At 39.4% G+C, this 17,865-nt stretch overlaps 1 protein-coding gene across 2 annotated transcripts; it reads right to left on the bottom strand.

The window, feature by feature from the left end:
* Positions 1-215: 215 nt before the first annotated feature.
* Positions 216-16,982, bottom strand: LOC131690171 (zinc finger protein 25-like). 2 transcript variants are annotated; one of them, XM_058975734.1, is made up of 5 exons: positions 16,668-16,982; positions 14,686-16,080; positions 708-831; positions 558-641; positions 216-500 (listed from the first exon to the last, which is right to left on the bottom strand). In XM_058975734.1, exons 1-5 carry the CDS (start codon positions 16,779-16,781, stop codon positions 334-336), a joined length of 1,884 nt encoding a protein of 627 aa, XP_058831717.1. In that variant the 5' UTR covers positions 16,782-16,982; the 3' UTR covers positions 216-333. The 2 variants fall into 2 exon arrangements, with proteins under 2 accessions (XP_058831717.1, XP_058831716.1); XM_058975733.1 differs by lacking the exons at positions 14,686-16,080; positions 16,668-16,982 and adding exons at positions 961-2,364; positions 3,337-3,599.
* Between the last annotated feature and the right edge of the window lie 883 nt (positions 16,983-17,865).

Here is a 17,865-nt window from a genome sequence, read left to right as displayed (position 1 = left end):
TTTCTTAAGAGATTTTTCTAACCCGAAGGGGCGAATGACCTTACGGGTAAAGTCTTTATAATCGAAATAAAAAAAACCACAACAGAAATCATCGAATAACTACCCGTGCGAAGTGGTTTATTGGGTACTTTAACCTCAACCGGACATTCGCCCTTCCTTGCGAAGTTCTACCCCAAAGACAATTCTTTTCGATTCTATAAAAAAAACCTACGGCATAGTGTCATTGACGGATTTTTTTATGCAGTCAAATTACTTACATCTGCTGTATGTCATAACTATTAGGAGCCGGCATCATTGCTGCCGAATTGGGAATGTGCGAAATAGCTTGGCTAGTCACCGAGGCAGTTCCGGTGACATCGGCTGAATTTCCGACATCGGAGATGGCTGTTCTAGTGATTTTTGATTCTCCGAAGCCAGCGGGTGCATATCTAGGTGCCGTTTCAGGGCAGTCTTCTGGCCGAAGGTGCGGTTACACATCTCGCACCGGTACGGTTTTATTCCTAACCAAGTGAGGGGGTATTACTGAAAGCGTTTGAACGTAAAACTAAATATTCTACCTGTGTGCGTGCTTTCGTGTTCAATTTGATATCGTCTACGGATGAATGACTTGTCGCAGTATGAACATTTGTAGGGTTTTATACCTAGAAATAAAGTTAATATTCATAGTGATAATAATTACAGTACCTTTTCTATTGATTTGTATCCACCTGTATGAGAAATCTCATGCCTTGCACGATTTGCATGGTCCGCGAACGATTTGTCACAATATCGACAGGGCCACGGCTTGTGACCCGTGTGTATCCGCATGTGATACTGAAGGTGGTATTTTCCCTGAAACAATTGATAAATTATTACATACAAGTATTATTGATTACATAAAAAATGACATGTGGTAAAATAGCAAAACAATGTAATATTTAAATAAATGGTTCATTAGGCAATACAATCCCGTTAAAGTACCTTGAAAGTTTTTTGACATATATTGCACTGAAAGGGCGTATCCGCGCTGTGTTTCGACGCATGCTTCGTTAGATTGCACTTCCGCCGAAACCTCCAACCACAGATCTCACACGAAAATGGCTTACTATCGGAATGGATCAGCATGTGGACCCGCACAGCTTCCTTCGAGTTAAACCGCTTCGCGCAGATCTCACAAGAGTACGGCTTGATGTTGTCGTGATTCCGCTCATGCACTAACATTTCGTAACGATTCTTGAACTCCTTCCCACAGATGGCACACTGGTGCGTTGTCCGGTACATTCGATGACGATGGCGAGTTAGAGCTTCCCTCTTTTCAAACCTCTTGTAGCACACTGGGCACTCATATCGTCGTAGTGGATCATCCGTATCCACTTTATGGCCAATGTGGGTTTCCTTGCCGTGTACAAGTAACAACTCTTCGGTAACGTAGGACGCAGAACAGTCTTTGGCACAACAAAGCTGCTCTCGCTGGGATTTGTCCAAATCCGTTTCCGGTTCTCGATATCTCAGGTGTGTACGTGCATGCTGCCTGCGGTTTTGTTTAGTGACACGTGTTAAACAGCGAATACATTCGTACACGAGATCGAGTCCGACGAAGCTTTGTTTGTGAACTTCCAAGGGTCCCGGTTTTGAGTAGCGACGGAAACAGACATCGCAAATGTGCGTTTTCGATTCGTTTATGTACTTTTTCTTGGTGTGAGCTATATGGCCGTGCTCTACGAGCTCCTTCCGATTGCTGTAAAGTTTGAGACAGGCACAACATACGTGAGCCGTACCTTCAACTGGAACAGTTTGATATAATGATAGAAGTTTCGCTTCAGAAAAGTTTTCATCGTCCGAATCGTCAATGTCAACATGGTTCATCCGTTTTTTTGTACATTTTTTTCTTACTTTTCTTTTAGGTGGATCTTGATCGGAGTCTGATTCAGTAGGTTGACATTCACCAATAGCTCGTTGTTTCTGTTTGCTTCTCGTTAACTTCCTACTTATTGTGCTTGGAAATTTTTCAACTATTTTCATAAGATGTTCCCGCTCCCCATCTGACTTGTATTCTCTCGATTCATTCCAACTTATGGAGTCATGATCGCTTCCGCACGCAACCTCTTGCGAGGTTGCCTCATCTTTCAATTTGTCCCCATCAACTTCTTCCTCTTTTACTTCGGTCAGATGAATCTGGATCATTTGCCATGATAGATCATCATCATCCATTGAATTGTGGTTGGCACTTTCATCGTTCGTTATCCTATTCCCAGCTGAGCATTTCAAAGATTTTCTCAATTTCTGATCAGAAAAGCGTACTGTCCGTACGAACGTGTTGGATTGTTTAAGATCTGCTAAACAGGTGAGGCAAATTTGGGCCGGTAGCCCATCGTCTTCCACGATCTATTGGGAAAGAGGTATTCGAGTATTTTTGGTTTTACTTCAGCAAATTATCCGGAGTTTTGTGTTGAATTTGGAAGTTTTTAGAAAAGTTTTAAGACCCGATTTCTTCACCCACACTGAACGTTTCTAACTAGATTTAACGCACCGTTTTACATGGGTTACTATTGAAAAAATTGCCCGTCTCCTATTTTTTTCTTACAAAATCCAATAACCACATAAAAGGTAAACTTTAAAGGCCCTAGTATAAAGTGAAGCCGAAAAAGTCTACCTATCGAGCAAAATTAGAATCCAACTTTGCTGTAGAGGTATCAGAGATGGATTCCAATTGTGCTCGATAGGTAGGCTTTTTTTGACTTCACTCTTTGCGCAACTGTTCTCTATAGACTGTGGTAAACTTTAATTCAGTATTCATTTAAATTTTAAACATTTCTTCCTTGACCTGACATAAGGTATACAAATGTAACCAACAGGGTATCGTAAGCTAATAAATTTACAATTACAAAAAAAAATTGCGGTGTATAGTTATTTGGAAAACAAATTTTTTAAATACTATTCAACTAGCAATGAGCAATTTGCTCTAATCAAGTAATTTATATCGTCCCAAGCAAATTGTCTAGCAATTTGTAAATTTTATTGAAAACTAGGTATAACCTGCTACTACAGACTCTGAATCAAAGGAAATTACTTGGATGGCTATGAGAAATTTATTTTCCTTCAAATTTCTAGTATGTGAACTACATATCCCAATAATCCTGTCATGGTTTATACCACAGTCTATAGAGAACTAGGGCCTTTAGTTTATACCATTCTACATTGCAAATATACCCATTCTAGACTCTGGCGTTTTAGGTCTCCGTAACCTACGGTATCGGTCGTGAAGTTCATCTGGACCTATTCAATTCGTCTTAATTGCAACAAACCAAAATAAACAGCAAAGCTCCGTATATATAAATTTTCGATTCAGAACATCACCTCTACACCAGCGCATTCAATGATAAGACTTGCGACAAATTCATTACCGATCTTGGAGAAAATTGGCACTACTTGCTCACCACTTGAAGTGTTATGCATACAAATGCGACAAATCAGCATCGTAACGTTAGTTTAACAATCACTGATAAATCCTATAACATTTTGGCAGTTTTTACGACACAAGTAACTTTCAGATCACTTTTTTCGTCTTGCAATCAGAAAAAAATACTAAATTCCTTGCACAATCTTTGTTTTGTTTTGAAGAAGCCTGACAAACTGAAATCAGGGCTGCCACATTTCAGGATTTTCGTAACTTTGACTTTACCTAAAAGATCAAAATTAACCCATTCATGCCCATGTTGTTTGTGGACAACAATGTTTTTAAACAGCTATAACTTTTGATTGAGGCGAGATTTGCTCACAAAAACAAGTATGGCTCATTAATGTTATTATTGCCTTTAATTTGAGCATTAACAGTTACAAGGATCAGCGCTAGAACTGAAGTTATTGCAATTAGTGTGATTGGATTCCGATGGAGCAGTGCTGCCAGGGACAGTTTACGTTGACGACGGAAAATTATTTTTTCATATATCTTCATTATGGTGCAATATCATTGAAAATTAATAAAACTTATCAATTTAGACTGTCGTTGGCTACGTTTTCCACGTAATTAGATCATTGTAATTATACTAGGAGAATTGTATTGAGCATTAGAAGGTAAAAATTGACCAGCTTCTAGCATTGCCATAGAAGCACCTATCTTTATGAAAATAGGCTTTTCGTGTTTCTTTACCCAACCGTTTTCAAGGAAAAATAGTTTTGAAACCCTACATGCACTAGAAAAAAGTGGGGCATGAAAGGGTTAAATACCCTTTAACAGATTATATTATTCTGAAAAATTTTAAGTTTTTTCAGTATTCCAATATTAGAATAATTTAAGTTTCTCTACTGTTGATGTACACCAGTTGCCTTCTTCAAGCGAGGTATAAGAAACGCCGATATTTCTTGAGCGTTTTTTCAAAACGTCATATCTGCAATGAGTTACTCTCTTTGTTTACTTTCTCTTCTGTTAATAATTCGGTCACTTTAACATTTATCCCTCAGCTCTTTGCATAATATGCTAGCTAAAACCACCGTCTTTCGATCTGTACTGTAAAATAAGTGAAAAGTGTTATAGTGACGCCGTAAAAATCGAAAGAGAAAGTATAAACAGAGAGTAACTCATTGCAGATATGACGTTTTGAAAAAACGCTCAAGATTTCTGAGCCTCACACTATTCGTCTCTCTTTGTATTCTCTCTGGCAATGAAAAGAGTCGGTGTACACGGAGCTGAACTTTGTGGACAAACGTCAAAGAAAAAACCGGCTTTCACAGCTAACAGTTTTTCCAAAAGGGCGAAGAGGGTTTACACACACATGTCAATGTCATTGTGCTCAACTAGCTCAGTTTCGAACCTATTTGCTTTCAAACCGTTTGTTTGAAGCCAATTTCGAACCTATATTATTCGCCACTGAGCTGAAAACAGAGATGGTTTCTAACCTAAAATATATTTCGGATTCGCTCGCACCACCGCTGTTTGTCGAGAACCCAACTCAGTTTCATTGAAAACGTTTGTTTGATGCAACCTAACCTAGGTTAGTTTCTAAAAAACGACATTAAAAATATTACCGTATTAGCTTTCAAAGGGATAATACGATTTGTAAACAGCCTTTTTTGCAGATTTTGTTGTAAATTGCTTCTACGAAGGGTAAAAATGTGGATTAAGATATTATATATGTTAAGATCGATTCAATAATAAAAATATTAGGAAGATCCAAGCAATAGAAGTCAAGTTACAGCGTTTTTCATCTTGCTCCCTTACGACAGCCTAGGTATATACTTGAAACCTTAGACGCGAATATCTCGAAATCATGTTTTTATCCAAAAACGTCTGCAGTGACTACGATTACCGAAATAGTTTTCAACCGGTTTAAAATTTTTTTTTGGATTGTTCGTAATTTATCTGTCTTGTCCTTGAACAATTCCATTATTTCGTAAAAAATTTCATATCAATGTTATGAATTTTTAATATTTTTGACCAAGTGACAATAGTGAATTTTTGTAGAATCGTCCTCGTTCGCATAAATAAACAAAAATATTCACAATGCATCGTTCAAGGACACAACACATGCCCCTGTATTAATGATTGTTTTTGTTTTTATGATGATTACGGATTAAAATCCAACTGTAAATTCTCTTTGAAAGAAAATTCCGGGCAAACCGTTTCTGGTCAAATATATACGGGTGTTTGCTCCGAGCCTTGGGAATTATCTTCTTCTCCCAAATCCTCCAAGAAATTGTTCCATTTTGCAACTTCTGGAATGAGTTTTCGCCAGAACGAACGGTCGTATTTGTCTCTTCCTCATTCTTTTCGGTGTTTGGATGTGTCTTTGTCTTTCCGGGTACTTAGGGTCACTTGCTTCGTGTTGAAGTTTGTAGTTCGGGCATTTAGCATTCGTGTTGCAATCCGCGGTTGGGTGATTACTTCCACAGACAGCACATCTTGCTCAGGCTGTGCAGAGCTGCACTCCATGACTGGATCAGCAGCAGTTTTTGCATTGGTATATTGGGAAGATGTACAGCTCAGGCATGTACTGTAGCCGAAACTCTTAACGTATTTTGGCAACTTCAACTGTTCACAGTCTCCTAGAGTTTGCCATAACATCCCTTGATTCGCTGAATCTTCATTACCCGTTGTTCCGCTTCTGTGTTCTTTATAATTTTCTCCTCCTCGAAGCTTTTGGGGAACCCTCTAATGAACATAATGGTGTTGTTTTTGTTTTTGTGGTCACACTGTTGGCTTCTGTCAGATTTGAGCGTCTTAGTTCGGTTTTGAAGTTGATATCGACTTTGAATCGGAACCTCCCCAGTGTGGTGATTCCCGAGAATTTGACAAAGCCTTTGTCTCTAAAAAACTTTCCAAGAAGTATTTGCTATGTAGTCTCTCCAGTTGTCGTCATTTCTGTTTCTATTTGGATTTCGTAGATACAGAGCATGCGTAAGGTTCCTTACTGATATCGCTTGTTCTATTTCAGATGTAATCCAGGGTGTTCATCTTTCACTTCGATCATCCGTTCTGGAACATGTCGCCGCATGGGATTTTGCAGCTGCGTTTTTGTATCGATATCAACGGTATTCATAGCCTGACGATGCACTTGGAAGCCTACTTGAAGGCTAACTATTTTAGCATTCCGGAAATCTTTGAGTCTGGTATGCTAGGATACTGCTCTTTGGATTCGAACATCTGATTTTAGGTAGATGGTTCCGTGGTCTGAGATGCAGATGGTACTAGTTTTGGCAGCGGGGATGAAAACTTGGCTGTCGGTAATTAGGTATGATTGTAGAGCTTCTTTCAGCTATTCTTGTTGGTGTTGTTAGTAGAATGGAGAGGTTGAATGCATCATGTATACGCCACAGCCACGAAATTTTCGGCTGTGTTGCGTCGATTTTACGTTTATATTGAAATCTCCTAAAACAAACAGTCTGTCAAAACAAGTTCCTGGATATCGAAGATAACTTTCGTATTCTTGTGGGAAGTTTCGGTTGGGCACTATAGGATTGTACATGATACCAAGGCCGGTGTTGAGCTCGTTTATTTTAACCTGGATCGCCAAGTACTCGAACCGTTGCGACATGTGGACATCTGCATTGAGCGCAGGTTGGAGAACTTTCTTTCAGTCCTTTGTGCATTTAGGCTCCAATTCTGGCACATAATTGCTACCGCGACCTCTTCTAGACGGTAGAGAGTTTCTGATGAAGTTGTACCCTGGAACACGGATGGGTTCCATTGGAGCTGACGATTTCAGCTTTGTTTCGGAAACATCAAAGAGATAATATTTAGTCTTATGTAGAAGCAGCGTTACTTCCTCCCCGTGGGCCTTTAGTCTACGAACGTTGAGGTGTCCGATTCTGAGATTGGTAAAGTAGTTGTTCAACATGGTTTTTGTTTATAGTTTCAGCAAACACAGCATCAAAAAATACGGATGATTCATCATGGAGTGTATCCGCGCAACTGTTGACGAGTCGGAGCAGTGCGCCAGAATCCTCAACAGGTACATAACTCTTTTGACCGGGAAGCTTAACGAAGACATGAGCATTGCGCACGAATACAGGCTGAGCAGCTCGTCGCTGTTTAAGCCTCAAAGTTAGATTACGGACGTGAAAAGTTTGTAATGACATCATTTCGTTAACTGTAAAGCGGTATTCGAGTAGTGCTGCTGATTTCAGATTGCACAGTTTCGCTTCCGTATGCTTCTCGGAGTAGCGTCTGAGTAGGGGAAAGATGGTAACAGTGGAACTATGAAAACAATACTGTTACCCTCTTTCCCCTACCGGTTTTCAGATCTCTGCTGTCGAAAGCTACCAGGATAGTAGGGATTGTGATTGTGAATGCCAAGGAAATCTATCTGCAGTCGATTTCGCTGTTTCTTCACGTTGCGTTGAAGCGATGCTAGTTCTGCTTCCAGATTAGCACCAACACTCGCAAGCTCGTCTATTCGCTTTTGGGCCTCCTCGTTTCGGTTTTGCTCAACAACTGCGTTAGTTTTAGAGAGCAAACTGCCAACGATGCCGCATTTTTCGCAAAAATAGAAGTAGTTCTCCACGTTTGACATACCTCGCCAATCCGTGCACATACAGTGTGAGACTATAAGCCACATCCGTCGCAGCAAACCCATCCTATGCCAGAAAATTTCTTCTTCGCGAATTTCTTCTTTTTTTTGTTGGCCACAGATATTGTGCTGGTAGTTTTCCTTCATTATGGTGGTTGTGATAGCAACACGACGCCAACAACATTACAGTTAACTCTCTCTATGTCGATATTCCCTATGTCGATATTTTTCTCTATCTCGATTATTTCGTAGGTCCCTTCAGATCGCACGTATAAAAACTCCTCTTTGTCGATATTTTCTCTATCTCGATATCTCCCTATCTCGATGTACCTAGCTTTATATTTGCCTTCATTATTCTCTCTCTATGTCGATATGTTTTTTTAATGTAGAATACATTTAAGGTTTCAATATAGGGGTCCCGTTTCAAAATATCGGCCGCGGCGCCGCGTCAGATTTTGAACGTTAATAACTTTTATCATACTTAACAGAATGATTTGATTTTTAGGGCAATTTGTTGCAAATATGTTCCTCTATGCTGTATTAAAATTTGAAGTATGTATAACATGTACTAATAACAAAAAAAATGTGTTTTGAAAAATCTTTCGAAAACGACTCGGAAAAGTGAAAATTTTCAGCCCATCCCGCACAGAGCCGTCGTTATGGTAGACCAACCGAACAATAAAATAATGAAAAGTTTATATATAGGTCCACTATATGTTTGTTCGTATGGTTATTCGCATTGGGTTGCTTGACGAGAGCACTTGGTGGGGGAAAGACGGCATATTCCTTTGGTTAGGCCATTAGAAGCCGGACGGAAAGGAAAGGCTCATGCACGGCACGAGAACGAGGGAGAAAGCGATAGTAGTGCATATTAGCGCGATTATATAAATATCTGTCGGTCGGTTTTTCTCATCATTCGTATTCGTTCAAGCACTAGCAAGCAGCCAGTCCACCGAAGAAAAGCAGTCGGCGATGACGACGGCGGAAAAAGTGCCCCAGCTACTGGTGACTCATCGCAACCCGATCAGGAACTGTCGCCCTGCAAGAATTTCGCCCCAACTAAAGGGCAACAGAGTAGGCTATCGTTCCAGCGTCTGGGTCGTGAGATTGTGCAGAACTGCAAAGTCGAGCTACGCTTACAAAGCTCAGTCGTAATGATGCCCCGAGAAGCCAACGATGCCTACTTGGTCGGTTTGTTCGAGAATGCAAAATAGTGCTTTCTAGCTCACCGTGTCCGCGGGGAGTGCGTCTGAATTATGCTCCCGCAATAAAACAATAAACGGTTCTTTACAGGACCAATTAATTGTGTTCTAATAAGAGTTAAACTGAAATTTACATTTTATGGTGTATAACAAATAATTTTCAGAAAGCAATATAAGAAATACGATGTGTGGAAAGAAAGAAAGAGAATTTAAATTATCCTCTCGCTCGTTTTCGTGCACTGCTTTTCCATTCCTTTCTGTTGCTACAACCATCATAACTAAAACGAATGTGCGTATTCCCCCACCATCTCATGACCAGTGTTGCCACAATTGCATGTCGCTATTACAATTTGAATTATTTTATTGATCCTCTCTAGTATTGATAAAATATAGAACGTGCAAAGTACACTAGTCGCATGCTTTTATTCGAACTTTTTGGCAGCCTCCGTTGATTAACTGCATAAATCGATTTGTTTGTGCAGCTCCTTGCTAGTAGCAAACTAAATAGCCTTTATCAGCGCTAACAAATAACACGAAAGAATTTAAATTTGTGAAAATCTTTTCCTTCCTTCTTTTCAAATCTGCAACATTCTTTGAAAATATTGTTTGAATGTTGTTATTGAAAAACTGAACATGCAAGTTTGCTAGCACTGGCCACTAGATTGAAGGCGATGGAAAGACAGAATATTCGTTTTGGTTATGTTAGTATTGGTAGCCGAATGGAAAGGAAAGGCGCAGGAATGGCACGAAAACGAGCGAGAGAGAAATAGTAGTGCTTTCTCGTATATGAATATTGGTCGTTCGGTTTTTCTCATCATTCGTATTCGTTCAAGCACTAGCAAGCAGCCAGTCCACCGAAGGAAAGCAGTTGGCAATAGCGACGGACGGAAAAAGTGCCCCAGCTACTGGTGACTCATCGGAACTGTCGCCCTGCAAGAATTTCGCCCCAACTAAAGGGCAACAGAGTAGGCTATCGTTCCAGCGTCTGGGTCGTGAGATTGTGCAGGACTGCAAAGTCGAGCTACGCTTACAAAGCTCAGTCGTAATGATGCCCCGAGAAGCCAACGATGCCTACTTGGTCGATTTGTTCGAGAATGCAAAATAGTGCTTTCTAGCTCACCGTGTCCGCGGGGAGTGCGTCTGAATTATGCTCCCGCAATAAAACAATAAACGGTTCTTTACAGGACCAATTAATTGTGTTCTAATAAGAGTTAAACTGAAATTTACATTTTATGGTGTATAACAAATAATTTTCAGAAAGCAATATAAGAAATACGATGTGTGGAAAGAAAGAAAGAGAATTTAAATTATCCTCTCGCTCGTTTTCGTGCACTGCTTTTCCATTCCTTTCTGCTGCTACTACCATCATAACTAAAACGAATGTGCGTGTTCCCCCACCATCTCATGGCCAGTGTTGCCACAATTGCATGTCGCTATAACAATTTGAATTATTTTATTGATCCTCTCTAGTATTGATAAAATATAGAACATGCAAAGTACACTAGTCGCATGCTTTTATTCGAACTTTTTGGCAGCCTCCGTTGATTAACTGCATAAATCGATTTGTTTGTGCAGCTCCTTGCTAGTAGCAAACTAAATAGCCTTTATCAGCGCTAACAAATAAAACAAAAGAATTTAAATTTGTGAAAATCTTCTCCTTCCTTCTTTTCAAATCTGCAACATTCTTTGAAAATATTGTTTGAATGTTGTTATTGAAAAACTGAACATGCAAGTTTGCTAGCACTGGCCACTAGATTGAAGGCGATGGAAAGACAGAATATTCGTTTTGGTTATGCTAGTATTGGTAGCCGAACGGAAAGGAAAGGCACAGGAATGGCACGAAAACGAGCGGGAGAGCGATAGTAGTGCTTTCTCGTGTTTTCATATATGAATATTGGTCGGTCGGTTTTTCTCATCATTCGTATTCGTTCAAGCACTAGCAAGCAGCCAGTCCACCGGAGGAAAGCAGTTGGCGATGATGACGGTCCGCAAAAGTGCCCCAGCTACTGGTGGCCCATCGCAACCAACTACCGATCAGGAACTGTCGCCATGCTAGTATTTCGCCCCAACTAAAGGGCAACGGAGCAACTAATCCGCTGGCTAACATTCCAGCGTCTGGTTCGTAAGGTTGTGTATTACTTCAAAGTCGAGCTACGCTTACAAAACTCAGCCGTAATGAAGCCACTGATGCCTACTTGGTCGGTTTGTGGGAGTGGGCGTAAATTACAATAAAAGCAACGGTTCTTTTCAGGACCAATCAATTGTGTTCTAGTGAGAGTTAAACTGAAACTTTTATTTTAAGGTGTGTAGCAAATTTTCAACAAGCAACATAATACGTTGGGTGGAAAGAAGTAGCTTGCACACGCAACAAAAATTTAAATTATCCTCTCACTCGCTTCGTGCACTGCTTTTCCATTCCTTTCTACTGTTATTATCAGTATTACCAAAACGAATGTGTTGCTGCATGTGTTTAAGAGAAACGTTGAAGTCGCATGCTTCTATTCAAGCTTTTTGGCAGCCCCCGTGAACTAACTGCATTAAATGATTTTTTGTGCAGCTCCGTGCTAGTAGCAAACAAAATGGCCCTACCAGTGTCTGATTCGTGAGATTGTGCAGGATTTCAAAGTCGAGCTAAGCTTATAAAGTTCAGCCGTAATGGTACCCGAAGAAGCCAGTCTTGTCGTTTTGTTCGAGGCTACAAAACAGTTCGCCAGGCACGTAACTATCATGCCAAAAACATCCAACGATCCAGCGCATCACCATCAACACCAACGCCGATACCAAAGGTTCTTTTCAGAACCACCATTATTACCATAGAGAATTATTTGAAAATTTCCCATTCAAACGTGATTCTGTTGAATATTATTAGATTTAAATTAACGTCTCGAATTGAAATCACGACGCTCCGGTTATGTGACAGACATTACCCACCCATCTTTTTTATTGTGACCACGACACCCCATTTCAATATTTCTGAATGAACAGAAGGTCGAGTTTGGAAAGTTTGTAACTTTCATTGTACTTAACCAAATTACACAATGTTCGCACTAATGATTCAGAAATATGATCAGGAATCTTCTGTTAGATTTGTAAGTATGTATAATTTACATGAATAAAGAAAAATTGATTTTCAGGAATCAATTATTATCTGTTCTTCCATTGGCCAGTACTACGCGACTTCCTCATGCTAACAATTAATTTCATCGTTAGCCATCTCCCTCACCAAGGCCAACAACGCCAACAAAACCGGTCCTTTTCAGGACCACCATCATTTTTGTAAAGAATAATTTGAAATATTCCTCGCCCAAATCAGCTTTTGTCCGAAAATCCTAATGAGTATCAACATATTTGAAGAACGTGTTCCTTATGTATTCTACATCTCTCCGTTTATGTCGCAGACATTACCCACCCATCTTTTTTTTTCTCTCAGGACATCACAAAGCATATACATAATGAAATGAAAATTGGCGATCAGGGCGCTAAGTCCTATATCATTATTCTGCATGTAGGGGCAATAAAGGCATGATTTGGGGTAAAATGGATATGCGTTTTCCTACGAGGCTTTGTAAAACGAATTCATCTTAATCTGCATATATCGAGGTTTTCTAGAAATTATGTATTTTTAGGTTCAAAATTTTAACTTTTACGTGCTATAAAAATATTCAACATGCAGCCATATGTAGCACGGAAATCATTCTTCCGTGGTCTAAATAATTTCAATTAGGGGAACCTGGAGAGACTTGACCAAGCGAATTCTATTATTGGCTATGACGTGTTCTATTAGGTTCTTAAAAAAATTTCAAATATATTTTTATACTAGTTTCGGTCCGTCAAGGTAATTTTAAAAGTTTGGAATTAAATTTTTTTCCTTATAGAAAAGATTCCGTATTTAATAAATTTGCGGTAAATGATGTAATTTTGTATCAAACTTTGTATGGACATATCTACCCGCTCAATAATTACTTCTAAAGTACTCATACATTATTTTATACTTTATGAACTAGTGAAATGATTTTACATAAATCGGAACATTGAAATAGTTATTACTAGAATTTGCACGAGATTGAACGCAATAACTAATGTTGGGGAGACTTGACCAAGATATTATGGGGAGACATGAACAAGTGGCAATAAGCCGAAAAAAGATAAAAATTTTCTGATATTTACTATGCTGTCGTACTTACTGTTAGTGTTAATCACGTCACAAAAAAATCTCCCATCAAACATCAGTCTACATCTTTTTGTACTAGTAAACAAAGTTAGTAATAATATGACTGATTTCGTGATGTGTTAATATGCAATGTAAGCAGTACAGCTAATCCTTAAAAGGAAATGCATTAAACACAGTCGAAATTTATAAAATGCAACCCTTTTATATTTTTTACTGCTACCTAATGACCTCGACAAAATGAAAAAAAGGATTACAGTATTATTTATGTCATTATTTTTTGTTCTGATTTTTCCAAATTCTCTTGGTCACGTCTCCCCGCAGTGGGGAGACTTTACCAAAAAAAAAACGATCTCAGACAAACTTTTATAATTTTTGAAAAAGTAAATTCAAAATTCCGCAAAAAATTATGAACACGAATAATACCTTTTTACATTATATCTCAATGACTTTGGATGGATTGAAAACTTTTTTAGAGATTTATGCAGGTTTAGCTGAATACCTGGTCAAGTCTCCCCATGTTCCCCTACATGTGGGGCAGAATGATAAACTGCAAATAGGGAATTCCTTCTCAAACAGCAAACCTGAAGTTTTGCAGTGCGAGTGCACTTTACTTCGTCGTCTACTACCCTACTCACCACCAATACGAGCATCTATCTTCATTTCCCTGTATGCATTGTGATGTCCTGAAGGAAAAGTTGTCTCAAAGAAAATCATTGTGTTCTATATGTCGATCTCTCCCTATGTCGATGGTCCCTTCAATATCGACATAGAGAGAGTTAACTGTAATATGTCTACTGCTGCATTGCAGTGATGTGACACAAATACAGACAAGCGCGAGAGACGCGGAAGACCGACACGACAGAATTCACCGAAACCTGCTGCTAAAAAACGGTAATTAAATTACCGTTTCCTCAACTTGGACAAAACAGAAACCGAAATCCGCTCGCCACACACGTCCCGTCACCTGGAGAGAAAACGGACGTTAGAAACACGTAAAATAAACCTAAAAACGAGAAGCAATCGCAGAGCGGAAACTCGCAACTTGTCTCGAAGCGTCAATTTTTGCTTGAAGCTGTCAAAATGTATGAACTGACAGTGGTTGGGGTTAGAATCTGACTCCGTTGCAAAGTCAACCAAAAACGCCATAAGAATACCTCCTAATTGGGACTCGCACATACGGCGACTGAATCATGAGACTAATGCCATAGTCGCCGACTATGCTAACGACCACTGTCTCATTTGCTAGTATACCGAAAATTGTTTCGAAAGCATTTCAGATGTTTCCGGTAATCTTTCAATACATTTTCATACGCAAAAGCTCACTTACCTTAAACGATTTTTGACACACCGTACACTTGAATGGCAGCGTGTCCGAGTGCGTCAGCATGTGAATCTTGAGGTTACATTCCCGCTTAAAACTCCAACCGCAAATATTACAACCAAACGGTTTGTCCTCCTTGTGTACCAATTGGTGCCACTTTAGAGCCTGCATCGTAGGGAATCGTTTGGCGCACATTTCGCACGAATACGGCCGCTCATCGCGGTGCTTTCGCTCATGAATGACGAGCGAATTACGGGATTTTAGTTGCTTTCCGCACATGGTGCACTGATGCAGATCCGAGGTGAGTATTCTATTTCGATGCCTAGCCAGGGATTTCTTGGTTTCAAAGCATTTGAAGCAGATTGGGCATTCGTGGGGTAAAGCTGGGTCAACAACTGAACGTTTCTTAGAACCGTGCACTTTCATGCCATGTTTGTAAAGTTCATCAACTGATTCACATTCCCGGTAGCAATTCGGACCACAACATATTGGTGGGCGTTTGTTTTTTGTATCCGAGTGTTCTTCGACCAAGGTAGATTTTGGATGATTATGGGCATGATTTCGTCTTCGTTTAGCGGAATGGAACCGAACCGGGCAGAGTTTACACTGGTAGAATTTTTTCGAAGCCAGTCCTGCTGCTACTATATGATGATCCTGCAGCGCATCCTCCGAACAGTATCGCTTGTAACACACCTGACAAAAAAATGGTTTGTTGATTTTACTTATTCGTTTCTTTTTCTCGTGTGCTGCTTTTCCGTGTGCTTCTAGTTCATCGCGAGTATCAAAGTCGTAAGAACAAAGACAGCAAATATGCCTAGCCGGGTCTATAACCACCAGCTCGAACATTTCCTGCTCTTTTTCATCCAGAATATCATCTTCTGGGAAATTTTCATCATCATCGTCATCATCATCTTCGTCAGAATCAATCTTGACTGGTCGTTTCTTCTTGGTGGGCCTAACCTGTTTTACCTCATTGTCCTGTTCCGATTTCGCAGATTTTACACTCTTTCGTTTGGCTTTGATAATGCTTTTCGCCAAAGGTAAATCATCATCTGAATCCATTTCATCATTATTTACCCAATCACTATCATTCCCATCATCGAAATCTTCAAATTCAGACTCATTTCCCACTTCCTGGCTAGAGCCGTAAGCATGTTCCGACGCTGCTGTTTCTTCAGTTTTGATCGGTGTTACCAGCACATCGAACCAGTCGGATTCGCGCCGCTCACCTGCCTCATTTGGTTCCTGCTTCTCAAAATCGGTCAACGATACCTCCGACTTGAACAGCTGCCGTAATTTCTGGTCTGATTCACGTGCTTTCTTTGCAAAAACGAGAATTTGTTTAATGTTTAACAAACATTCTGTGCACACGAACGCCGGCAAGCCGTCGTCTTCGATGATCTGTAAGTGGACGGTATTGAAACAAAAATACAAGCAATATTTCAGAACACAGATCTCGATCATCAGATGACATCTAAAAGCTGTTCTTAATATTAAGTGACCTAAAATAAAAGTCGGAAGAACAAGAGGCTTCGAGAAACCCGATTTAGGTAAGGGGTGATCCGTACAAGAACGTCCCATATCAAAAGAACTCAAAAAGTGAATTTGCTGCTTTTTATTGTGCGTTTTGATGCGCCGAAGATTTTCAGAGACTTGTAATAAAAAAAATCCAAATTTAAGCAGTTTATTTCGAATACAATAAATAACAAGTTTATTTCAAAAACGATAACTCGAATAAATATTTTTTAATGTATTGTTTCCCCGCCATAAGACTGTTTTTTATTTATGTCTATTGAAAGATGGATAGGACCGCGGTCCATGTACCCTAATAAACATCGTACGATTTAAGAGCCTAACGACCTGTTCAGGGTATCATCCAAGCAATATGTGGAATCGTGGGACTATATGGGTTGAAGTTCGTGTATATTTTTTTTATTAGGGTAGCCAATTTCTAATACTTCAGAACCATACGTGTAATAAAATCTTACCATGACGGAACTGCAATCCACGATAACGTTTGCAATAAATTCACCTTCCAACTTGGAGAAAATTGGCACCAGTTCAGCTTTGGTGTTAGCCATACACGTCCGACAAATATTCATTTCTTCAACAAAATCTTCTAATCAAACCAAGAACGTAGGTACTACTCCACTAAATAACACAATATTCTTACTGTAACTTTCGCTAACTAAATAACTTTGATAATAATTTCACACAAAATGTTTGTAAACAAACTTGCCGGATCTTTTTCGTCTACGCGAGAGTCAATCGGCAACGTTCAGCACGGTGAACATTTTTTGTTATTTGAAGAACTGAATCTGTCAATTGACGCTATGACAAAAAATGCTGAAAATTGAGAAAAATTAAAGAAAAACGAAAGAGAGATGACTTCTGACCAAAAACAGTGTTGCCATATCTACGAAATTATTAGTAGTACGGTTCGTTATACGCTGTTTGATCACTTTTTAACTGGACCACTTTTTTCGTTTGCTGGAAGTCCAACTAAAAAGTTTCTGAATGCCAAATTCTCATGTTAATATTGCTGTGATAATAAATCTACTGCTAACGTCTTTTTTTGGCATTTGCCAGTCGGTTCAACTAGGGAATCAAATTCGTTATATGGACAAAATATGCGGCCCAACGGGCGAATCACGACTGCATGACGCTAGGTCGGGACTCATGAATACGTAAATATTTACAGCCATTTTCTTCATTGGATGAAACTCGGTTTCCGTTGAAACCCGCAGTTCTCAAATGGCTGGTTAACAGTTGGCCGAAAATCGTTTTCATTGAAGTTGAGAAATTGGACGTTAATGTTAAATGCCACCAATCAGTTTAAAATATGAGACAGAATGCGAAGCTATGTAATACGAAAGATAAAATGAACAGAAAACATCTTTCCACAAATCCCGTTCTAGGTGTTACGGTATTTTTAGTTTACCTGCCGATTTACCAACAACAAAGACAAAACAAAACTACCAATCTTTTCCTATTCCTACCAACAAAACCCGCCGATATTTATACGCCATTTTAAATATGTTCGATTCGTTTTCTCTGTATTTTGTAATCTTTATTTTAGATTTTTTTTAAAACAGGATCCATATACGGCTGACAACCTAAAATACTGAAGCAAAATCATAACGATATCAAGCGATACAATCTGGTCGCCCTGCTCTCCATTTCATT

Source organism: Topomyia yanbarensis, chromosome 3 (assembly GCF_030247195.1).
Source record: "Topomyia yanbarensis strain Yona2022 chromosome 3, ASM3024719v1, whole genome shotgun sequence".
NCBI lineage: Eukaryota > Metazoa > Arthropoda > Insecta > Diptera > Culicidae > Topomyia > Topomyia yanbarensis.
Note: the sequence above shows the minus strand (reverse complement) of the source record. Positions and strands in the feature narration are given on the sequence as shown.

What these genes read in the sequence shown, in the direction of transcription:
- LOC131690171 (XM_058975733.1), bottom strand. Translation starts at nt 3,456, where the DNA reads ATGCTGATTTGTCGCATTTGTATGCATAACACTTCAAGTGGTGAGCAA. An exon ending in TTGAATGCGCTGGTGTAGAG is followed by an intron (nt 2,365 to 3,336) that starts GTGATGTTCTGA and finishes CTTTCCCAATAG; the next exon opens with ATCGTGGAAGACGATGGGCT. An exon ending in TATGTCAAAAAACTTTCAAG is followed by an intron (nt 832 to 960) that starts GTACTTTAACGG and finishes CAATTGTTTCAG; the next exon opens with GGAAAATACCACCTTCAGTA.